The following is a 19,379-nucleotide window of genomic DNA, read 5'->3' as shown; positions in this document are numbered from 1 at the left end:
GGTCTTCAACTTCAAGGCGGCAGACATGGTCCACCAGATCCCAAAAGGGTAAAACAAATCAAAGGAAGAGCTGTTTCAACCTGGTCTTGTTAAAGCACCACCTGTAAGGCTCACTGACCAGCACCATAGCATAGATGCCAAAACCACAGATGTTCTGGGAGCTGGCCATGGTGTGGTTGAGCTGAGTGCTACTTTGAGAGACCGGTTCCTATCGGGCTGGAGCAGGATATAAAAAAATGAAAATGCCCATTGCCTCTGCTGGGTCCAATTTTAGCCAGGTTTTTATGACACAGATTGTTGAGGCAGGACCCTGTGGCATGGGGGGGCGTGGTCGTGTGTCGGTCTGCGGGAAAGGAGGAGGCGAGAACCGGCTTGACAATATAAATTATAGTTTAATTATAAACTTAAAAGGCAACAAACACACATATGACGGACATGTCCGTAAACTATCTCTCTCTCGACACTTGGCGTTCCTTAAATGTCTCTCTCCGTATCACTATAACAAGACACAAGTGTTAGAGATAATTACAAACCAGGTGACAAGCCTTACCGCTCTCTCTCTCTCCCGCAGACTGACACAGGACCACGCCCCCCATGCCACAGACCCAAATGCAGTGGCAAGTTTTGAAAAAGGCTTTATTCAAAAATAAAACAAAATTCAAAGAAAAATCTTACAATGGAGAAAAACGACAAACAGAAATAAAATTCCACAAATCAAAACAACAATGTAACTGTCCGAAGTAACAGACTGGAATCAATTGACTGGGAAGACACAAATCCACAAAATAATTTATAATAATAATAACTTCTTTCAGTTTAATGGCGGATCGCAAACCAATGTGTATAGGTGCATACCACCACCTACTGTACCGGAGCATGTAACATCAGTGTTTTACATACTTCAGGTTAAATAAAAGTAAAATAAAAAATTAAATACAACAATATTTTACTATCTAATCCTGTATTTAAGAAAATGAAAGAGCCTTGCAACATTCCCTCATTTTCCCACTCATCCCTAAAATCCCTTCCAAATACCATCCAAGTTCTAGTTCATATGTCTTATTATGTAAGATGTTCTTCTGAATTATATTTACTACACCACATAATGACATGCTCAACATTTTCAGGAACATTACAATTGTTACATTTATCTGATATGCACTTTGCCATTAAAAAAATAGTTGATTTTAATCCAGTATGTCCAAATCTTAATCTTGAAAAAAAAACCACTTCCTCTCTTCTACACTTCCATTTGTATGCCTTCAATTTAATTGATTTTTGTATGCTATAATAGTGTCTCCCTTTGGTATCTGTGTCCCACTTCTTCGGTCACGAATTCCTCACTGCCTTTTTAATTAATGATTTGGCCTCACCTTTTCCAAAGGGAACTTTCATTATTTCATCCTCATTTAATTTCAACACTTTCTTTGAAATCTCATCTGCTTTCTCATTACCCTCTACACCAACATGAGCAGGAACCCAATAAAACTACATCAGCTCTAACTCTTTGTATTCTCAACATTATAGTAAAAATGTCCAACAACAGATCATCTCTTATTGTTTCTTTTGAGTTCAAGCTACTAAGAGCTGCAGTAGAGTCTGAACAAATGACACCTCTCAGGCCTCTATCCATTGTAATCCTAAAATTATGCCGACTATTTCACCTGTAAATACAGATAATCTATCATTAATTATTTTGCATATGACAACATTAAAATTGGGTATGTATACTCCTGCTCCTACATGTTCACTCCATGGGTCTCCTTTAGAAATAGTTCCTTTTCCCATAATCTTGAGCCAAATATCCAATGTTATCCACATTCCTTTCAATCTATTCTCTCGTCTGCTCCACAAGTTGCAAGTCCAAATTGGGCACTGGAAATATCCATGGAGGAACATTAACCCTTACTGTATTTGGTCCATAATCTAACCTATTAAAAAAACAAATTCCTCAGCTATTGTATGAATATTCCAATCAAATCCTTTACCTTTTCATTGTTGTGAATATTCCCAACTATCACAAAGCACCTTTTTGGCACAGGGCTGAACACGAGAGGAGCTATATTTAGGGAAGAAACTAAGGAAGGTATGAGGGAAGGGAGGTGAGGCTAATGAAATAATAACAATGTAACAAAGGGGTGGGGCCTAAACGTGAGACATGAGAGCACATGGCAAACAATCCTGACAGAAGCCATGTGCTCTCTCAAAACACAACTGACAAAACAGAAAAGCACACGGCAAATGAACACAATCATACGCCATGTGCTCAAACAAAAAACAGAGCTCAAAAGACAGACAGAAGAGCTCATGGTAACAGATCCGAATCTGGTGAATGAATTTTTGGTGAATGGAATCAAGACGATCAAGCCAATGAAATTAATAAAAATTTTCACCATTACACATAGACCTGAAATAGTGAGCCAGTGGTTGTTCTGTAAGCAAGTATCAATGCCTTGAACTTAACTCAAGCAAACATTGGCAGTCAGTGCAGTTCGATGAAGAGAGGTATGACGTGTGCTCTCTTGGGCTTGTTGAAGATTAATGTGATTAATGGTTCCTACGCTCATGCTGAGACACATTAACAAAAATCTGATTTTAATCAGATTTCAAACCACCTACGAATGTGGTTTGGATCAGGCTTGGATACTTTCCCACATCCAGTCCCAGGACTTTTCCCTTAATAACTTTCTGGATTAGAACTGGATTAGGAATGGCAAACCCGACTACACTTTTTCCACTTGCATTGGCACACACAAAAAGAACCCTCATAGCAACGTCGTATCGTGTCGACCATTTTTCTCCTGATGATGTTTGCACACGTGATTTAATAACAACAGCAACAAAAACAAAATCAATGGCTGCATCCAAAAATGCAAGCAGCTAACTTGTTGCCTAATCAGTTAACGGGTTAACCTACAGCATTTTTGAATGAAGCTTGTGCTGAAACAGTTTAAAAGCACCTTATTTTTATCCTACCTCTGAAGGCAGCATTATACAGTTTTCGGACGGAGCCAACAGAGGACACCAGGATCAGAGCTATATTTTTGTTAGGGCTGTTTTACACAAACTGTGTCTTCAGGTTACAGTCTTTACACTGGGCGAGTGAGCCACAGTAAGAGGAGAGATAAGAGCCGTGCAGTCTGTTTTATCGTCATAGCACATACTGAACTAAGTTCAACATACATGTTAAAAATACACTATAAACCTATTTATCAACACTATCTTTTACAATAAAAGCTTTCATGAGTAAATATAATATATTGTATTCAGGGCTGGACTGGGAAGAGAAATCGGCCCGGGACTTTATATAGCAACTGGCGTTTTGCTGTCCTTTCTGCATATCGCAGCAGCGTTTTGTGGTCCATTCTGCATAACGTGGCGTCTCATTTGTTCTTATCGCTGCCCATTCGGCCCATTTCGCGACCGACGCATCGGCCCGCTCGGTTTTCCCGATGGCCAGTCTTCCCCTGATCGGCCCCAAAGTGCGTTAGCCCACCGGGAAAATGTCCGGTATGCCAGATTACCAGTCCTGCCCTGACTGTACTGAACTACTGACTCCCAAAATCAAAAGAAAGAAAAATTATATTATATTTTGCATATAGAAAACAGAGCACATTTGTAGGACCATTGAATTGTGACATATAAAAAGTAAAGTATTTACCTCATGGTGGGATGTATTGTACTGTTAATGCTCATTTAACTGCATTACAGTATTTTTTCTGTATTGAGTATATAAAACTGAATTACAGTAATGAATATCAAATGGAAATCACCATTGAGATATGAAAAAGATAAAAAAAAAAATTAAAACACCTGGTTGCGTTACTGTTGTGAGAAATTGGGGGAGGGGTGTTTCCTTCTTATGACAGTAATGTCACTTAGTGGTCTGAAAGCTTTTTATGCTGACTGATAGTAATCCATTCATATGGTGATGTTGCTGAAGATTTTAAACAGTGTGGATCTGTGGCGCAATCAAAACATTGTTCTGTTTGTTATAGCATCCTAACTCGCCGACAGAGCAACATTGGCTCAACCAAAAAATTCTGTTTGCTGACACTAGTAGTGCAGAACTACACTTCACCTTTAATTATACATAAATCTAAAATAGATTGAGATGTAGTGAGTAGTAAGAAAGAGGTAAGTAGAAATGTACCTATAAATTATTGTATGTGCAATAGCACTAGAGTATATGGGCATTCATACTGCTGTATAGTGAACAGTGCAGCAGTGTGTGAAGAGACACTTTTAACTGAAATGAAAGAACCCTTCTATACGGAGTGGAGTGATAAATGTCTCATAGTGAGAGAGCTGTGACATGTAACCAGAAGGGAAGTGCAACACAGTTTCTCTTTGCCGAGGTATGCCACAAAAATAGAGTCTGATGCCCAGCCCCTAAACTCAGCTGTATGGCTTCACTTTTTATGTTGATGTGTTTAAGATATTATATACATCAGATCATTTTTTACACTTCACATTTTTATTTCTAAAGTTAATTTTCACACAGACAACATGAAATAAACAGGCCTAATGTACAGAATCATCATTTAAAAAAGAATTACAAAAATAAATAGATCAGTCATGCTGATAGTAAGATAATGGTGACAATAATTTCTAAACATTTCAGATAAAAATGTATAAACATATGAATGTAGTTTTACCATTTATTGCATTGCTGTTACCTGGTCTCTATAACTTGGATTATTAAAGAGGACTAAGTAACAAAACTGATATTAACTGTTTATATGATTGTTTATTATTATATTAGACTTTATAATAAAAGTGAAAAAGGTAGAAGAGAAAAATGAAGAAAAAAGATAATTTAGTTAGTTTCGGTCCTCTAATATGACTGGACAAGCAGTGTTCCAAGAGTGCTGATATTTCTGCTGCATTCACATTGTGGCGCAAGTGTTGACCCTGCTTTAGCTGTATTTGGAATTATTTTCGTTGGCAGAACAAAAATGGACAAAATAACTGTCCATATAGGGTCAAAAATGTAAGTTACTCGATACTAACTTCTTCCTTATAGAACTGTTGTTTTAAAGCAACATCACACTCGCAATTGTAATGTTAAACCGAAGATCAGCACGTCTGTGGTTATTTCGTACTTGCTAGATTCAAAACAACAGCACACTTGCCTGTCTCATGTTGCTACATTATAAAGTAATATGTGTTTGTGAGCGCTTGTACTAAATGGCTGTGTAGCCAGCCTCCTGGTGTGGAATTCCTCGGAATATGGTAAGAGCAGTCTGCCTGGAAAATAACCGGATGTCTGTCCTCCCACTCCACTCCAACAAGTACCCAGAGCAGGGCTGTGTGCCAGGGGATTCCCATTGCACTCTAGATTCCAACAGGTATTCCACACACACTGGGAAGATGGCTTTCCAGTCAATGATACATATTTCTGTGGAAAATAACATGCTGATGTTTGGAGAATGTGGTTAGGATAAGATTAAAAAATTAGCAGTCAAAATGTGGTGATGATGTCATTCCCAGATGAAAAAAAAGGTGGTCATTCAACCACTACTGTACTAACACTTAATTAATCTGGAATATGAGCTTTTGTCCAGGAACATTTGGTCAAATTTTGCTTCTTCAGAACTGGCTCAGAGTGCTGTGATCAAAAGTGAAACTTACTTCTCACAAATGGATGTCTTATGAAGGCAAGACTTTCCAGAAAAGCTTGTAATAGCTTCCAGCAGGCATTCACAGGGTTTTTTTTTAATAGGCAAATGAAAAGCCAGAGACTGTCACTGATCTGAGCTTTTATTTTTTATTTGACCTTAAGCACAGACAGAGAAGAATTCACTGATGTGTCCCAATTTAAACAGAGACTCATGTCTGACGATGCAATTCTACTTTCGGTTAGATATTGAGAAAAAACTACAGTACACATATTGAAAATGACATAGAGAACTGTGAAATTGGTTCTCTTTATTGTCACTACACAAAACCATACACAGCAACTGAAACTATACGAGTAAACTATGTTTTCTTTGAATACTATCATGTCCTTGACATGTTTTTGTTTTGAGGACAGAACAGGTGTATAAATGCACTATTGCCTTTTACTCACCTGCTTTATTTCTTTCAGTATCGGGAATGGATACGGGCCAGCTACAGTGCCAGTCCCTTTAAAGACCAGGAGCAGGTTGAGGCTTTACTTAGTCTGTATACAGAACAACAGCAGCAGGGGCAACAGAACGAGCCGGAGTGGATGAACCAGGCTTCTCGCATCTATTTGCCCTACAACCAATACAGCGCACCAGGCAGCAACAGATGAAAATGCCCCTCTCTGCTTTACCAGCTGCTTTAACCTTAGCTGGAGAGCAACAGCACAGTGGGGGTTCTGGGGTTTGAATCAGGACACAAAACCATCAACAGTTCATTTCCTAAGAGAAGAACCCCTGTGCATTATATTGGTCCCAGTTATTTATTAAATTTTTTGGAAAAGGAAGGATAAGTCGAAATGCTGTTCAGTGCTGTTGATTGAACTTCACTTGTATTTAATGTGAAATATACCTTTACAAACATTGCATTTTATCTGAAAAAAATCCCCCCCAAAACAAACAAAATTCAAAACAAACACTAATGAATAATGAATTGCTATGACTAATTTGTCAAAGATAAAATGCAGATATGTATATCACTAGTCTTACTGAAAGCTGTAAATGGTCAAGTTTTATTTCTAATATTTGTACTGTTGTTTCTCTTTCTAAATATAAATATGCAAAATACACAACAACAAATTAAACAATTAAATTAATGAAATTCGTATTGAACACATGCCTTCTTTTATAACTGTACGCCTGCTTGCATACAGTCAATTTATTCAGTTGCATGACCATTTGCAAAAAGGCAGTTTGTCAGTCACCTATAGTCCTACTGTATATTGATGCATATAAATGATACAATTTGATTATTCAGTGGAAAAACTGTGGTAAAACATGTCTTTGTTGTTGTAGTTTTTAAATTAATAATTATTAGATTAATAATGTAATTTAGTTTTAAAACATTTTGAATCTACTTGACTACAATGGTTTGGTTGAAATTGTTAAAATGATGGTTCCTCATACTGAAGACATTGAAAGTCATTTTAGTTAAAGTTGAGGGCCGGGAATGGTTGGTCCTGCAGAAAGAATGGCTTCTTTTGATTAGGCTTGTGCCATTATCAGCTTCCCCTTACAGGACATCTTCACTAGGACCATACCTGCTCATTTCCTCAAACTCACCACCAGCATGAGACCTCACCTTTCCAAGATCTGCTTTTCATGGTTTCCTGATGATCTTTAAACTTCCTGACAACAGTTTAAACATGGTTTTACATGTGGCGTTAACCCTTTCAGAACATGCAAGTGCAATTACACATTATGGTCCTTGATTCTTAAGACATTCATCTGTAAAAAATAGTGACGATGAATCACAATCTTCAGTCACTGCTTGATGATAAACAATAACATTTATTTAGTGTGGTTTCCAATCAAGTGATAGGCTACAGTAACTATATGTTGACTAACTTGAGCAATGCAAGACAGCTTCAGTTTTTTAAAGACTTTATTATTCAACACAGTGGTTCTCAACCCTGTTCCTGGAGGCCCCCCAAAACAACATTTTGTACATCTCCCTTTTCTGACACACCCAATTCAGGTCTTGGAGTCTGATGTAATGAGCTGATGAGTTGAATCAGCTGTGTTTGATTAAGGAGATATCCAAATCGTGTAGTGTTGAGAACCACTAATAGCACATTTAGCCTAATGTAGAACAGTGCTGTAATAGTAAATGTTTAAGAATCTGATTAGATTTATAGACTCATACAGTTTACGTGTGCTTTTAAATTCCTCTTGGTTTCCCCCTGACAGGGGCGTCAGACTGGGGGGGTAAAGGGTACTGAGTACCCAGGGCCCGAGGCAGGGGGGGCCCCTTAGAAGTTAGTTTTCTATACATACAAATTTGGTACGGGGGCCCAGCAAGATGGTTTGTACCCAGGGCCCAAAATTTGGTGCTACGCCCCTGCCCCCTGAGATTACTCATTAAATATGCAATAACCATCCATAATAGTTTACAAATATCAAAACCCGATCAAATAACCACATCAAAGATTTAGGCTTGATAGTGCAAGATTGGGGTTATTGGAACACATCGATAAGCATATGATTTATCTGCGTGGTATTCGGAAGAGTTCAATTAGTTTGTCAGGGTGCAGTGAGTGTGTGTGAAGTCCCTTTCTCCGCAGGTCAAAGCATCTTGATTTACAAGATTTCTTGTAAATGCCCCAGCTTCGAAGAATGACACTTACATATTCATGAGCCTAAAGCGACTAGGCGCAGTGATTGAACGCGTGGGCGGTCCGCTGGCCAATCGGCTCTCAGACTATCTCCATTCATATGAGCGAGTGGGTTGCTTTATAAACGAAGCGTGTGGATGGTTGAGAAAGTGAGCAGTATATAGGCTACTTAAGGCGCTCTCTGTTACAGCAATAGAATAAAGATGAATCCTGGGGGTCGCAGACTGAAGCAGTGGCTCATAGAGCAGATAAACAGTAATAACTATAATGGACTATTATGGGAGGATGAGAAGCGAACCATGTTCCGAATCCCCTGGAAACATGCAGGAAAACAGGACTACAACCAGGAGGTGGATGCATCCATATTCAAAGTAAGCGCTCAATTACTGAATAAGAACAAAATCAATAACAATAATGTTTAAATGAAGGAATATTATTACTATTATTTATGTTATGTTTAATACAACTTTATAATAATTATAAAATAAAAAATACAATGTCTTTTTTGTGCAAAAAAAATAAATAAAATAATTGCATAATATATTAATCTTTAACATTCAATTGCTCAATTTGGGCACACGCATATAAGATGCTAAAAATATTATACAGAAGGTTGAAACACAAGCACAGCATCTGATTGCGCAATGTTTTATTTACAACTGTTACAGAATATGTGTACAAATGTCAAGGCTGTTGGTAGATTTTGTCACTAAACGGAATGACGCATATATGGTATAGACTTATCAGGCCAGTGATGATTATGTCATGATCTGCGAATATCTGCCGATTAATCAGCCAGACCGATAAAGTGGTCTATCATTAGTAATTATCCAGGGGAAAGAAGAACAGAACAATATCATAAATGAATATGACATGTTATAAACTGTATGTATTCAGTCCCTCAACATGAAGCTTACACTTTTCCTCGTTTCGTGAGAGTAATTCAGATGCTGTGGTAATGTCTGACTAAGCATATGTTTTCTCAGGCGTGGGCGATATTTAAAGGGAAGTTTAAGGAGGGAGATAAAGCTGAACCAGCGACTTGGAAGACCAGACTGCGCTGTGCGCTCAACAAGAGCCCTGACTTTGAGGAAGTTACTGACCGATCCCAGCTTGACATTTCGGAGCCTTACAAAGTGTACCGGATAGTTCCGGAGGAGGAACAGAAGTGTATGTGTGTATAGCTCTGTTATGCAAGTGCTTTGTTTTTTTAGTAAAGCTCCAAGAATGATTAGAAATAGCACGAATGCACATTTGCTTACATTCTGCACAAAATGCTGACATTCACCTATACATGAGAGGTGTCCCTGGACTCAAGATTTTAGGTTCAAATGTGTCTGAATGTATAAGGGAAATTATGTCTTGGGTCATGTTACTGGTCACAATTTATCTTAAGTTTTTCACACTTTTGAATTGCCCTTTTCCTTCACTAGATCACTTTAAATCGTCCTGCTGTGTGACAAATTCATTGCAATTAATACAAGCTCATACAAGCTGCGAGCATAATAATGCACTGTATATAATAATAATATAATAATACGATTTTTCAAATGCTGTTTAAAATAGTTTTAGACAGAGTGCCACATCACAAGATGTGTGTCAACTACCTGCATACATACATTATGAGGTTATTTAGGTAAAGATACCTTCATCTTTATAAACTGTTACTGTTTGGAAAGTGAATTAACAGCAGTTATTTTTCTTTTAGTGGGTAAAAACTCCATCCCCGTAATGTCCTGCAGTACTGACATGAGTGACATGGACTGCTCACCAGATCTGGATGTACAGATCAAAGAGGTAAAGTTACCTTTATGTTAATGAATGCTGATTCAGTAGTATAAAGTGGAATGAAGATTCAGTGTGCATTGTTGCATTACATGATCACATGTTTTTGTGTACATATTTGTGTGTTGATGTGCAGCCCTCTAATGATGAATTCAAGTGCAGTCATTCTCCTTTGGATGAGGGCAGTAACGTGCCACCAGGCCAGGAATGGTGGCAGCATGGACCCCACAATGGTACAACACACTCAAATCATGTTTTTAGGGTTCTTTACATTTTAAGAATAAAGTAGTTAAGCAAACATGAGAACTTCCTTGATGTTCTTGAACATGATAAAATGACAATTCAGCTTCCGCTTTAAATTGTGTTTTTAAAAACGAAGCCAGTGCAAAAATACGCCTGCAGATGTACATGCTAAATAAAGCCAATGTGATCAGCATTACTGACTGAAAGAATAACTAACTTTCGTCAAAGTGTTGCTGACTTAACATATCTGTGTTACTCCCTTATATTGATAGATATACAGACAGACAGACAGACAGACAAGACATACAGATTTTTTTCTTTCTTTCTTTCTTTTGTTGTAATACTATGGAGGGCTGTGAATGAGTCTTTTATGTTTGTACATTCACAGCTGCTGTTGTTCATCAGGATCAATCTCCTGCAGGTACGTGATTGTTCATTTTCATATGTCAACTTCTCTTAAAACATTTTTGTTTTAATTCTGATTTCCCTTGTAGAGTTCACCCCAAAATATTTTTTTTTTCTGTTTTCATTCACTCACCCTCATGTCATTTCAAACCTGTATGAATCTCGTCTGTGAGACACAAAAGGGGAAGTTTAGCAGAATGTCTGAGCTGCTCTCTTCCATACAATGAAAGTTGATAGAAACAGGGGCTGTACATTGGCACAACGTACATAAATGCACCATAGAAGTAGTCCATATGACTCATTCACTATATACCAAATCTTCTAAAATATATGATAGCTTTGTTTGAGGAACTGTCTGTCATTATTCATTGAAAACTTGCCTTAAAAATCTAGCTTGACAGCCATTGTCACCATTGATTTTCATTCAATGAAAAAGAGCATCATGGGCATTCTGGTGTAAAACACTCCTTATGTGTTGAAAGTTGTACAAGTTTGGTACCACATCAGGTGGGGGAGTCTCCCATATACCCCAGCAGAATTATTTCATTCCAGCTCATCAATGGCACTTAATTTTATAGTACATAAACGAATAGTTAGATTTTGCTTAATACAGTAGTTTCTGAACATTTTCACAACTGTGTGAGGAGAACATCTCACCACAAGTTTATATCTCCCCAGCCTTCTCTCAGATGATGATCTGCTTCTATTATGGAGGCCGTCTGGTGGGCAGCACGGTCACCACTCACCCGGAGGGCTGCCGTATCTCGCCCTGCCAGACCCCTGTGACTAATGGCCTGTTATACGCGTCGGACAGCCTCCAGAACATCCGCTTCCCTTCGGTGGAATTAATTGAACACGAGAGGCAGCGTAACGTCACCCGAAAGCTCTTCAGTCACCTGGAGCGGGGTGTTCTGCTGCGTGCCAACAGAGATGGCATCTTCATCAAGCGTTTGTGCCAGAGCAGAGTGTTCTGGTGTGGCCAGGACTCACAGTACATCCCAAACCCCTACAAACTGGAGCGAGACGCGGTGGTGAAGATCTTTGACCCTGCCAGATTTTTAGAAGGTAACTGCTGAACTTTGTTGGAATATTAAATATTAAGTTTTGTTTGGTATTTATATGAAAGTATGATTTTCAGTAAAAGACAACTGAAACAGTTTTACTGAATACATAATTTAAAGAATATTGTTATACTGTATATAATTAATAACCATGTAAATCTTGATCTTACAAAAATATATTAAAATAGAAAGTATTTATAGGAAAAGGCATAGCATGTCCATGGATTTTTAATTATATATACTGATATATATATATATAAACATAAGGATTTTAGTTTAACATATAAATGTATAAGGAAAATGTATATCTTAGGACTTGTTGGTCTTAGGTTTTTAATTAAAAATTCTTTATTTAATTTTATTTCAAAGTTAATTGAAATATTCCATGTAGTCTGTCAATTCTGTCAATTAATATGAGATCATAAAACTGCATGCATGATATTTATATTATGCAATAATAAATTAGCAAAGGTTTTTAACTAAGTATAGCATGTCACACTGTAATATGCCAACTTGTCTAAACTATTCCACGTCCACTACATGATGGTTTCGAATGTAAGCGAAACATTCTCCATATATTTAACGCAAATGTCTTATTTTCTGAATAGGCTGAATTGAAATGCAATAGACGTGGTTCATCTGTATTGTAATGTTTTTGTTATAAGACTGTAGCTCACACATGGGAATTGAAAATATTGTTGCTATCCATAAGGACATTAGAGGATTTTATGTGATTTTTTATTGTATTGTCCTGCAGCTCTGCAGGTATATCAGGAGGGTCATTATCAGGCCCCGGACCCCACCATCACACTCTGTTTTGGGGAAGAGTTAAATGATTTCAGCACTGTCAAAAGCAAATTAATCATTGTACAGGTAATTCATATTCAGTATACTATCTACACAAACCTGAATCTAATTGAGTGTACTTTCCCATTCATAAAACCCATTTCAGAAGACTCTTAAACCTTTAATATGAATAAAATTATTAATAAAATTTAAAACCCCTTAAAGGTAAGAAAGAAATCAGGCAGGAGATTACTGAATAGGCCTGCTCAAAGATGTACACTTAAACACATAAAGTGACAAATAAAAATGTACAGAGAGATGTTTTAATGGAAATAATTTAGTGACCAAATTGAATCCAAATCAAGCTAGTGCTAACTGTAGAGTATATAGAGAGCAAATAGCTACGCATAGTATCATATTTTGCAGCTGTCCTGTCATTCATTGTTTTTGGACTAAAGTATTCATATTTTTGGCTTCGCAGTATGTTTACATGCACAGTTACGTTTTGCATAATCGAGCTACAGACTTCATTTGTATGTCCAAGTGTATGCTGGCTGAAGCCAAGCAACAATTGCATCATCCAGGTCTGTTAGTCCGACTTAATAATTAGACTGATACTATCGGAACAAGCATTTACATGTCATTTTAAAAAGACAAATTATTGTGCTGACTCAAATTTTTAAAGAACATGGAAATGTACTCAACTTTAAAAAGTACATGTGCATATGCACTGTCAGAAACAGTTAGGGAAACTGCTCAAAGATAATGAGAGTAGCTTCTTTGTTGTTGCTTCTTTTCACAACTGTCTGCTAATAGTCTTTATGATGTGAATTGAAAAAGTGTGTAACAGCAATAATCAAATGGTTTGTCCAATTAGATCACAGCGTTGAACTATCAGCAGCTGGTGGATGCAGTGACCACTCGCAGATCGCAGTACAGTGGAGGGAATGTGGAGATCTCTGATGAGATAGCCAGTGATCAAATGGCTCGAATATACCAGGATCTGTGCAGCTACACACTTCCCCAGCGAGCTTCCTGTTTCAGAGACAACCTGACCATTCCAGTGTGAAGCAGAACTCTAAACCATCCATAATGACCCCAAATAATGCTTTTACATTGTCATAACTTAAAGAAATGTGTATTACACATAAGATTTCATGATTAGGTATGCTAGCTGTGTGTAGCATTCCATTTTCTCAGGGCTCAAAATATCATCTGACAAAGTGTAAAATGTTCTCAGGGATAACATTCTGTTTATTAGATGAAAATGTATTTCTTTGTTTTTGTGTTTATATTTTATTTATTTTTTCAGAAAGTTATTTTCAAAAAATAATTGTGTATGTTTTTTGTCCTAATCATTGGATCCTCCTGTTATTTTGTATTATTATTATTCACTGTAAAGTTGATAGGTTTAACTATCCTTCATTTTTGTATTCATTTTTTTTAAAGCAGATTTTCCTTTTTACTCTAAAATGTAATTATGTGTCAAATAAAAGATTAGCAGGGCTATAAAAATAACTGAAATGTGAAATCTGTGAAAGGCAAATGACAAATGACAATTAATGGCATCCACATATAGTCCCCAGATGTTGCAGAGACCTACCCAGGGGCGATTCTAGGGTCAGAGCTTTAGGGGTGCTGAGCACCCAATGAGCCCCACTGCCACCACCCACCCTCTTTTCACACAAAAATAAAAAATATGTCTATTGAAAAATTACTTTATCATTTTAACATTGGTTCAACTAACTCCAAAATCCAGATTTTTTTTTCTTTTTTTTTTTTTAGACCTTTTCAGAGCACCAGCTTAATTGTGAGAGTTCACACAGACAGCCCCCTGTAACAAACACAAAACCTTCTTCACTCAGCTGCTTTTCCTTACCATTAACTCCATGTGCTTCCTTTTGTATCAGCAGTCATCAGATTGGTTAGATTAGATTCAACTTTATTGTCATTGAACAAAGTAGTACTTGGACAACAAAATGTAATTCATCTTCTGTAAATTATTTACAAAAAATGGTATTATTTACAGCTTTAACTGTTTAGGACCAGTGTCCTTATCCCCAAAGTCTGAACAGCTCTCTTCTGTCTCTGCTGCTTTGGCTTGGTGGTCTCTATGTTGCACTCCCTCTGTCTCTTCATTTCTTTCACTAGTCAATTCCCTCTCATCCCTTATGGACTCTCCCTGTTGTTTTCCTCCTCCTTTATTATGAAAAAATGTGGTGTAAAATAACGTTACAAAAAGTAAATGTAATATAGGCTACTTAATGCCAATAAGTTAGTATAGGAGTATGAGTAGTTACTGTTTTGCTTGCCACTATTCACTATATGTCAATTTATTGTTGTTGTTTCCTCACCTGGTTCTTCCTGCATGCTCTCCCTTTCCCTTTCTCCTTCTCCATCTCCCTGACTTGGCACTGACAATCATACACAAATACACTCACCTAAAGGATTATTAGGAACACCTGTTCAATTTCTCATTAATGCAATTATCTAATCAACTAATCACATGGCAGTTGCTTCAATGCATTTAGGGGTGTGGTCCTGGTCAAGACAATCTCCTGAACTCCAAACTGAATGTCAGAATGGGAAAGAAAGGTGATTTAAGCAATTTTGAGTGTGGCATGGTTGTTGGTGCCAGACGGGCCGGTCTGAGTATTTCACAGTCTGTTCAGTTACTGGGATTTTCACACACAACCATTTCTAGGGTTTACAAAGAATGGTGTGAAAAGGGAAAAACATCCAGTATGCATCCACCAGCTGCTGATAGTCCTGTGGGCGAAAATGCCATGTTGATGCTAGAAGTCAGAGGAGAATGGGCCGACTGATTCAAGCTGATAGAAGAGCAACTTTGCCTGAAATAACCACTCGTTACAACCGAGGTATGCAGCAAAGCATTTGTGAAGCCACAACACGCACAACCTTGAGGCGGATGGGCTACATCAGCAGAAGACCCCACCGGGTACCACTCATCTCCACTACAAATAGGAAAAAGAGGCTACAATTTGCAAGAGCTCACCAAAATTGGACAGTTGAAGACTGGAAAAATGTTGGCTGGTCTGATGAGTCTCGATTTCTGTTGAGACATTCAGATGGTAGAGTCAGAATTTAGCGTAAACAGAATGAGAACATGGATCCATCATGCCTTGTTACCACTGTGCAGGCTGGTGGTGGTGGTGTAATGGTGTGGGGGATGTTTTCTTGGCACACTTTAGGCCCCTTAGTGCCAATTGGGCATCGTTTAAATGCCACGGCCTACCTGAGCATTGTTTCTGACCATGTCCATCCCTTTATGGCCACCATGTACCCATCCTCTGATGACTACTTCTAGCAGGATAATGCACCATGTCACAAAGCTCGAATCGTTTCAAATTGGTTTCTTGAACATGACAATGAGTTCACTGTACTAAAATGGCCCCCACAGTCACCAGATCTCAACCCAATAGAGCATCTTTGGGATGTGGTGGAACGGGAGCTTTGTGCCCTGGATGTGCATCCCACAAATCTCCATCAACTGCAACATGCTATCCTATCAATATGGGCCAACATTTCTAAAGAATGCTTTCAGCACCTTGTTGAATCAATGCCACGTAGAATTAAGGCAGTTCTGAAGGCGAAAGGGGGTCAAACACAGTATTAGTATGGTGTTCCTAATAATCCTTTAGGTGAGTGGATATTGTAGGCAGGAGAGTTGAGGTCAGTTTGTCATGTCACAAAAATGTTACGGAGACCATTTACAGATTCTAATGATATGATCAAAAGGCACACATAGGCGTGCCATTTTAAATGTCTTTATTATTATTATTGGGCTTAGAAACCTTTTTAAATCACAAATTCCTTTCACAAGAGAAGCTGTACTCTCCATTGTGGGTTTGAAATAAAAAAATAAAAATAAAAGCCGGGGACCATTGCCTAGATAAGTAATTTGATACAACAGCAGATAGCTGGTTTGCATTATCTGTTACTTTAGCTTAACACTTTTCAAAAGAACAAAAAAAAAAAAAAAAACAAGACAGAGGTCATTATGGACTGTCCATAGTCTCTCACCTGAATCTGTCTTTTTTCTTTTAAATAACTGTAGTATGTCCATTGCTCACTGGCAGGCCACACACACACACACACACACACACACACACACACACACACACACACACACACAGAGAGAGAGAGAGAGAGAGAGAGAGAGAGAGAGAGAGAGAGTAATGCTAGGAGTTAAGCCTGGATCAGGTTAAATCCTCTGTGTGTGAGGAATGAATAAATACAGCAAAAGAAAAACATTCAACTTTCTTTTATTGTCTAGTTTGATGGTCAGCCACAACTGAAAAATAACAGATATAAATCTAGGAATGAATAACAATTCATTTAAAAAGCCACAGTGAGTGTTTTCACACATACTGGTGGTATACAGTGATATGTTTGTTTTACTCTGGTCCAAACGCCAGGGCTTCATGTTTCCATGACGACTGACCAGAAAAGACGCAGGTGATGTCATGTTTACATGACTCCCGATTGTTAAAATGAGTATCAAATTAACGATAAACTTTAACAACAGAGACACACGTACGCACTACACAGGTACGCAGTTTATTTGTCACGCTGCTGTTTTTGTTTCACGCTCTAGCAGTTAATAAACAGAACTGCACGCGTCTTGCAGAAGAACATTGTAACCGGCGCTACTTCTCTCCGTTTATGACTATGGACGAATCACCCAGGTCCTGTGCTACTCCACAGCGGGCCGCTGGACTAAAATAGTTCGAATATAAACACTTATTATAGGTGTACCATGGTGATTCAATCAGGATACTGACTCCAGTACTCACCGATATGGTTTCGGAATCGGAACAACTCTAGGTAAAAGGAAAGAAGTGTGAGACACAGCTTTGGAGCAACTTAGTTGATTCACAACACTACATAACGGGTTCTCCCTCTGCGTGTGTTTCGCGCTGGATGACGGTCGTGCTGAGCGGTGCAGGTACAGAGGAGAATGTACAGATGTGTTTCATCCTTAACACATACATTTTAAACCACAAACTATGGAGTATGTTTTGGACATTATTTAACCTTGTCAAAGACGAACAAAAATGTTAGAATAACAACATTTCTTACTCCCAAGTTTTAGGGGTGCTGAAGCACCCCTAAAAAGGGGCTAGACTCGCCTTTGGACCTACCTAATTAATTATTCTAAAACAAAAACCAATGGCTTGTCCCAATAATCAAAAACAGCATTTGTTTCCTTCCGTTCATGTGATTTGTTTTATTAGAAACCTTTTTATCCCCTTTCTCTGCATTGTAAATGTACAGGCAATTCAAAGTGTTTTAATGTAACCAAAAATATTTCATCAGTCACAAGTTGGAGAGTTAATTGTCCTCAAACTCAGTGTTCTTGTGGATTGCAGCATATTTAATGTAATTTGCTTAAGAATCTGATTTTCTTTCTCTCCGAGCTGCAGGCACGCCACCCTTTTGTATAAACCATGTTTAAAGTAAGTGCACTATTGTTGACTCATGTAGTTTCTTCCACCGCTGTCATGAAGGAGAGCTGATAACGGCCTTGCGCTGGCTCTTTATGTATGTTCATGAAGAGGATGTTCATGGATGTTCAGCTGCTCAACTCGTAGCACATTCATACTCGTTTTTGTTTTTACTTTCCCACAAATTATGTACTTACTGTTTCGAACTACATTGATTGTCTTGAAAAGAAAAGGGCAGTAGAGATTTGAAACCCAACTATAAATAGGTTTTCTATTGTAATAGTTCTGTCCAAGTTACAAGAAAAATGAAATCACAATTTGCAATGTAATATTCAACATTGAAAAAAAAAACATTATCAGTAGACCACTAGAGTATTATGAATAATGGGGGATCAAAGAATATGGTGGTTATGGCCCTAGTCATTGTATAAAGGTACAAGATCACATCACATTTTTACAGCTTGTGTTTCTGCTGCTTTTTATAATTATTAATGTTTCATCAGCTGGTTTATTAACAGCCATTTAAACAACAGTTAGGAGACTTCTAACCCTTCACAGCCTCTTTTTCTTATTTGGTGCACTCTGAACAATGTCCTTTACTGTAAACAAGCAGGTTATAGATGACTGCTTCCTGTTCCTGTCACTGCTGGTGTGTTGCTCAAATTTGTGTTTGTAGCCTGCTAGCCTGCTTAGCATTTTCTATTTGTCTATTCCCAGCATTTTATTCTTTAAACTCTACTATATTAGATAAGCATTTTTTAAGAACACCTCAGATAGTGGCCATCCGTTTTTTACACTGCATGCATCCATATTTACCTCTGCTTTTTCTCTCAGATTACTGTATTGATCTCAAACTCCCACTGCTCCAGAACCACAACACCTGTACAACAAACAATTGCAGTAAATCATGGCACCAACACACATTATCGCTATTTGCACTGCATGCCACATGTTTACTATAGCTTCATCTGTCCGCAGTAAGGGATTAACATGTGATAAATGTACGGAATTATGTTGGCTGATGTAGAAAATTGAGATAGAGACACGCATCAGAACACTAGTGGAGTTCAGTGAGAAAGAGAAGTCTTTAGATACTCTTTCAGATGTGGCCAGTACAGCCAGCAACAAACACACTTCAGTTCCAGCTATGGACGCCCTGCAGCAGGGCAACTGGGTACTGACTCTGCGGCATTCCCACACAACAAAGCAACACCACTCTCCCATTTCTGTTAAAGTTTCCAACAGATTCTCCCCACTCAGTGACATGTATATATAAATATATATATATATATATATATATATATATATATATATATATATATGTAACGTTTAGGCAGGCAGGACACAGGA

General features: G+C 37.9%; 2 protein-coding genes across 3 annotated transcripts in view; both read left to right on the top strand.

Moving 5' to 3' along the window:
* The window catches only part of dusp22a (dual specificity phosphatase 22a), a 48,856-nt gene extending 42,075 nt beyond the window's left edge, over window positions 1-6,781 (top strand). Inside the window, exon 7 of one of the 2 annotated variants that reach the window (XM_052097776.1) lies at window positions 6,092-6,781. In XM_052097776.1, the coding sequence (XP_051953736.1) occupies window positions 6,092-6,280 (189 nt within the window). In that variant the 3' untranslated portion in view covers window positions 6,281-6,781. The remainder of the gene's footprint in view (window positions 1-6,091) is intronic. The other variant, XM_052097778.1, reaches the window with a different exon arrangement.
* Window positions 6,782-8,422: 1,641 nt separating this feature from the next.
* Window positions 8,423-14,064, top strand: LOC127623349 (interferon regulatory factor 8-like). The gene is made up of 8 exons (XM_052097773.1): window positions 8,423-8,652; window positions 9,268-9,451; window positions 9,990-10,078; window positions 10,203-10,299; window positions 10,698-10,730; window positions 11,393-11,779; window positions 12,533-12,648; window positions 13,439-14,064. The coding sequence occupies exons 1-8, from the start codon at window positions 8,485-8,487 to the stop codon at window positions 13,628-13,630; spliced, it is 1,266 nt and encodes a 421-aa protein (XP_051953733.1). The 5' UTR covers window positions 8,423-8,484; the 3' UTR covers window positions 13,631-14,064.
* Window positions 14,065-19,379: the final 5,315 nt, after the last annotated feature.

Source organism: Xyrauchen texanus, chromosome 29, assembly GCF_025860055.1.
Source record: "Xyrauchen texanus isolate HMW12.3.18 chromosome 29, RBS_HiC_50CHRs, whole genome shotgun sequence".
Classification (NCBI taxonomy): domain Eukaryota; kingdom Metazoa; phylum Chordata; class Actinopteri; order Cypriniformes; family Catostomidae; genus Xyrauchen; species Xyrauchen texanus.
This window is presented reverse-complemented; position numbering and strand designations above follow the sequence as displayed.

Excerpts from the sequence above, each read along its gene's own strand:
- LOC127623349 (XM_052097773.1), top strand. The coding sequence starts at position 8,485 with ATGAATCCTGGGGGTCGCAGACTGAAGCAGTGGCTCATAGAGCAGATA. Across the intron at positions 10,300-10,697 it reads GCAGCATGGACCCCACAATG|CTGCTGTTGTTCATCAGGAT; the intron begins GTACAACACACT and ends GTACATTCACAG. Across the intron at positions 11,780-12,532 it reads CCCTGCCAGATTTTTAGAAG|CTCTGCAGGTATATCAGGAG; the intron begins GTAACTGCTGAA and ends ATTGTCCTGCAG.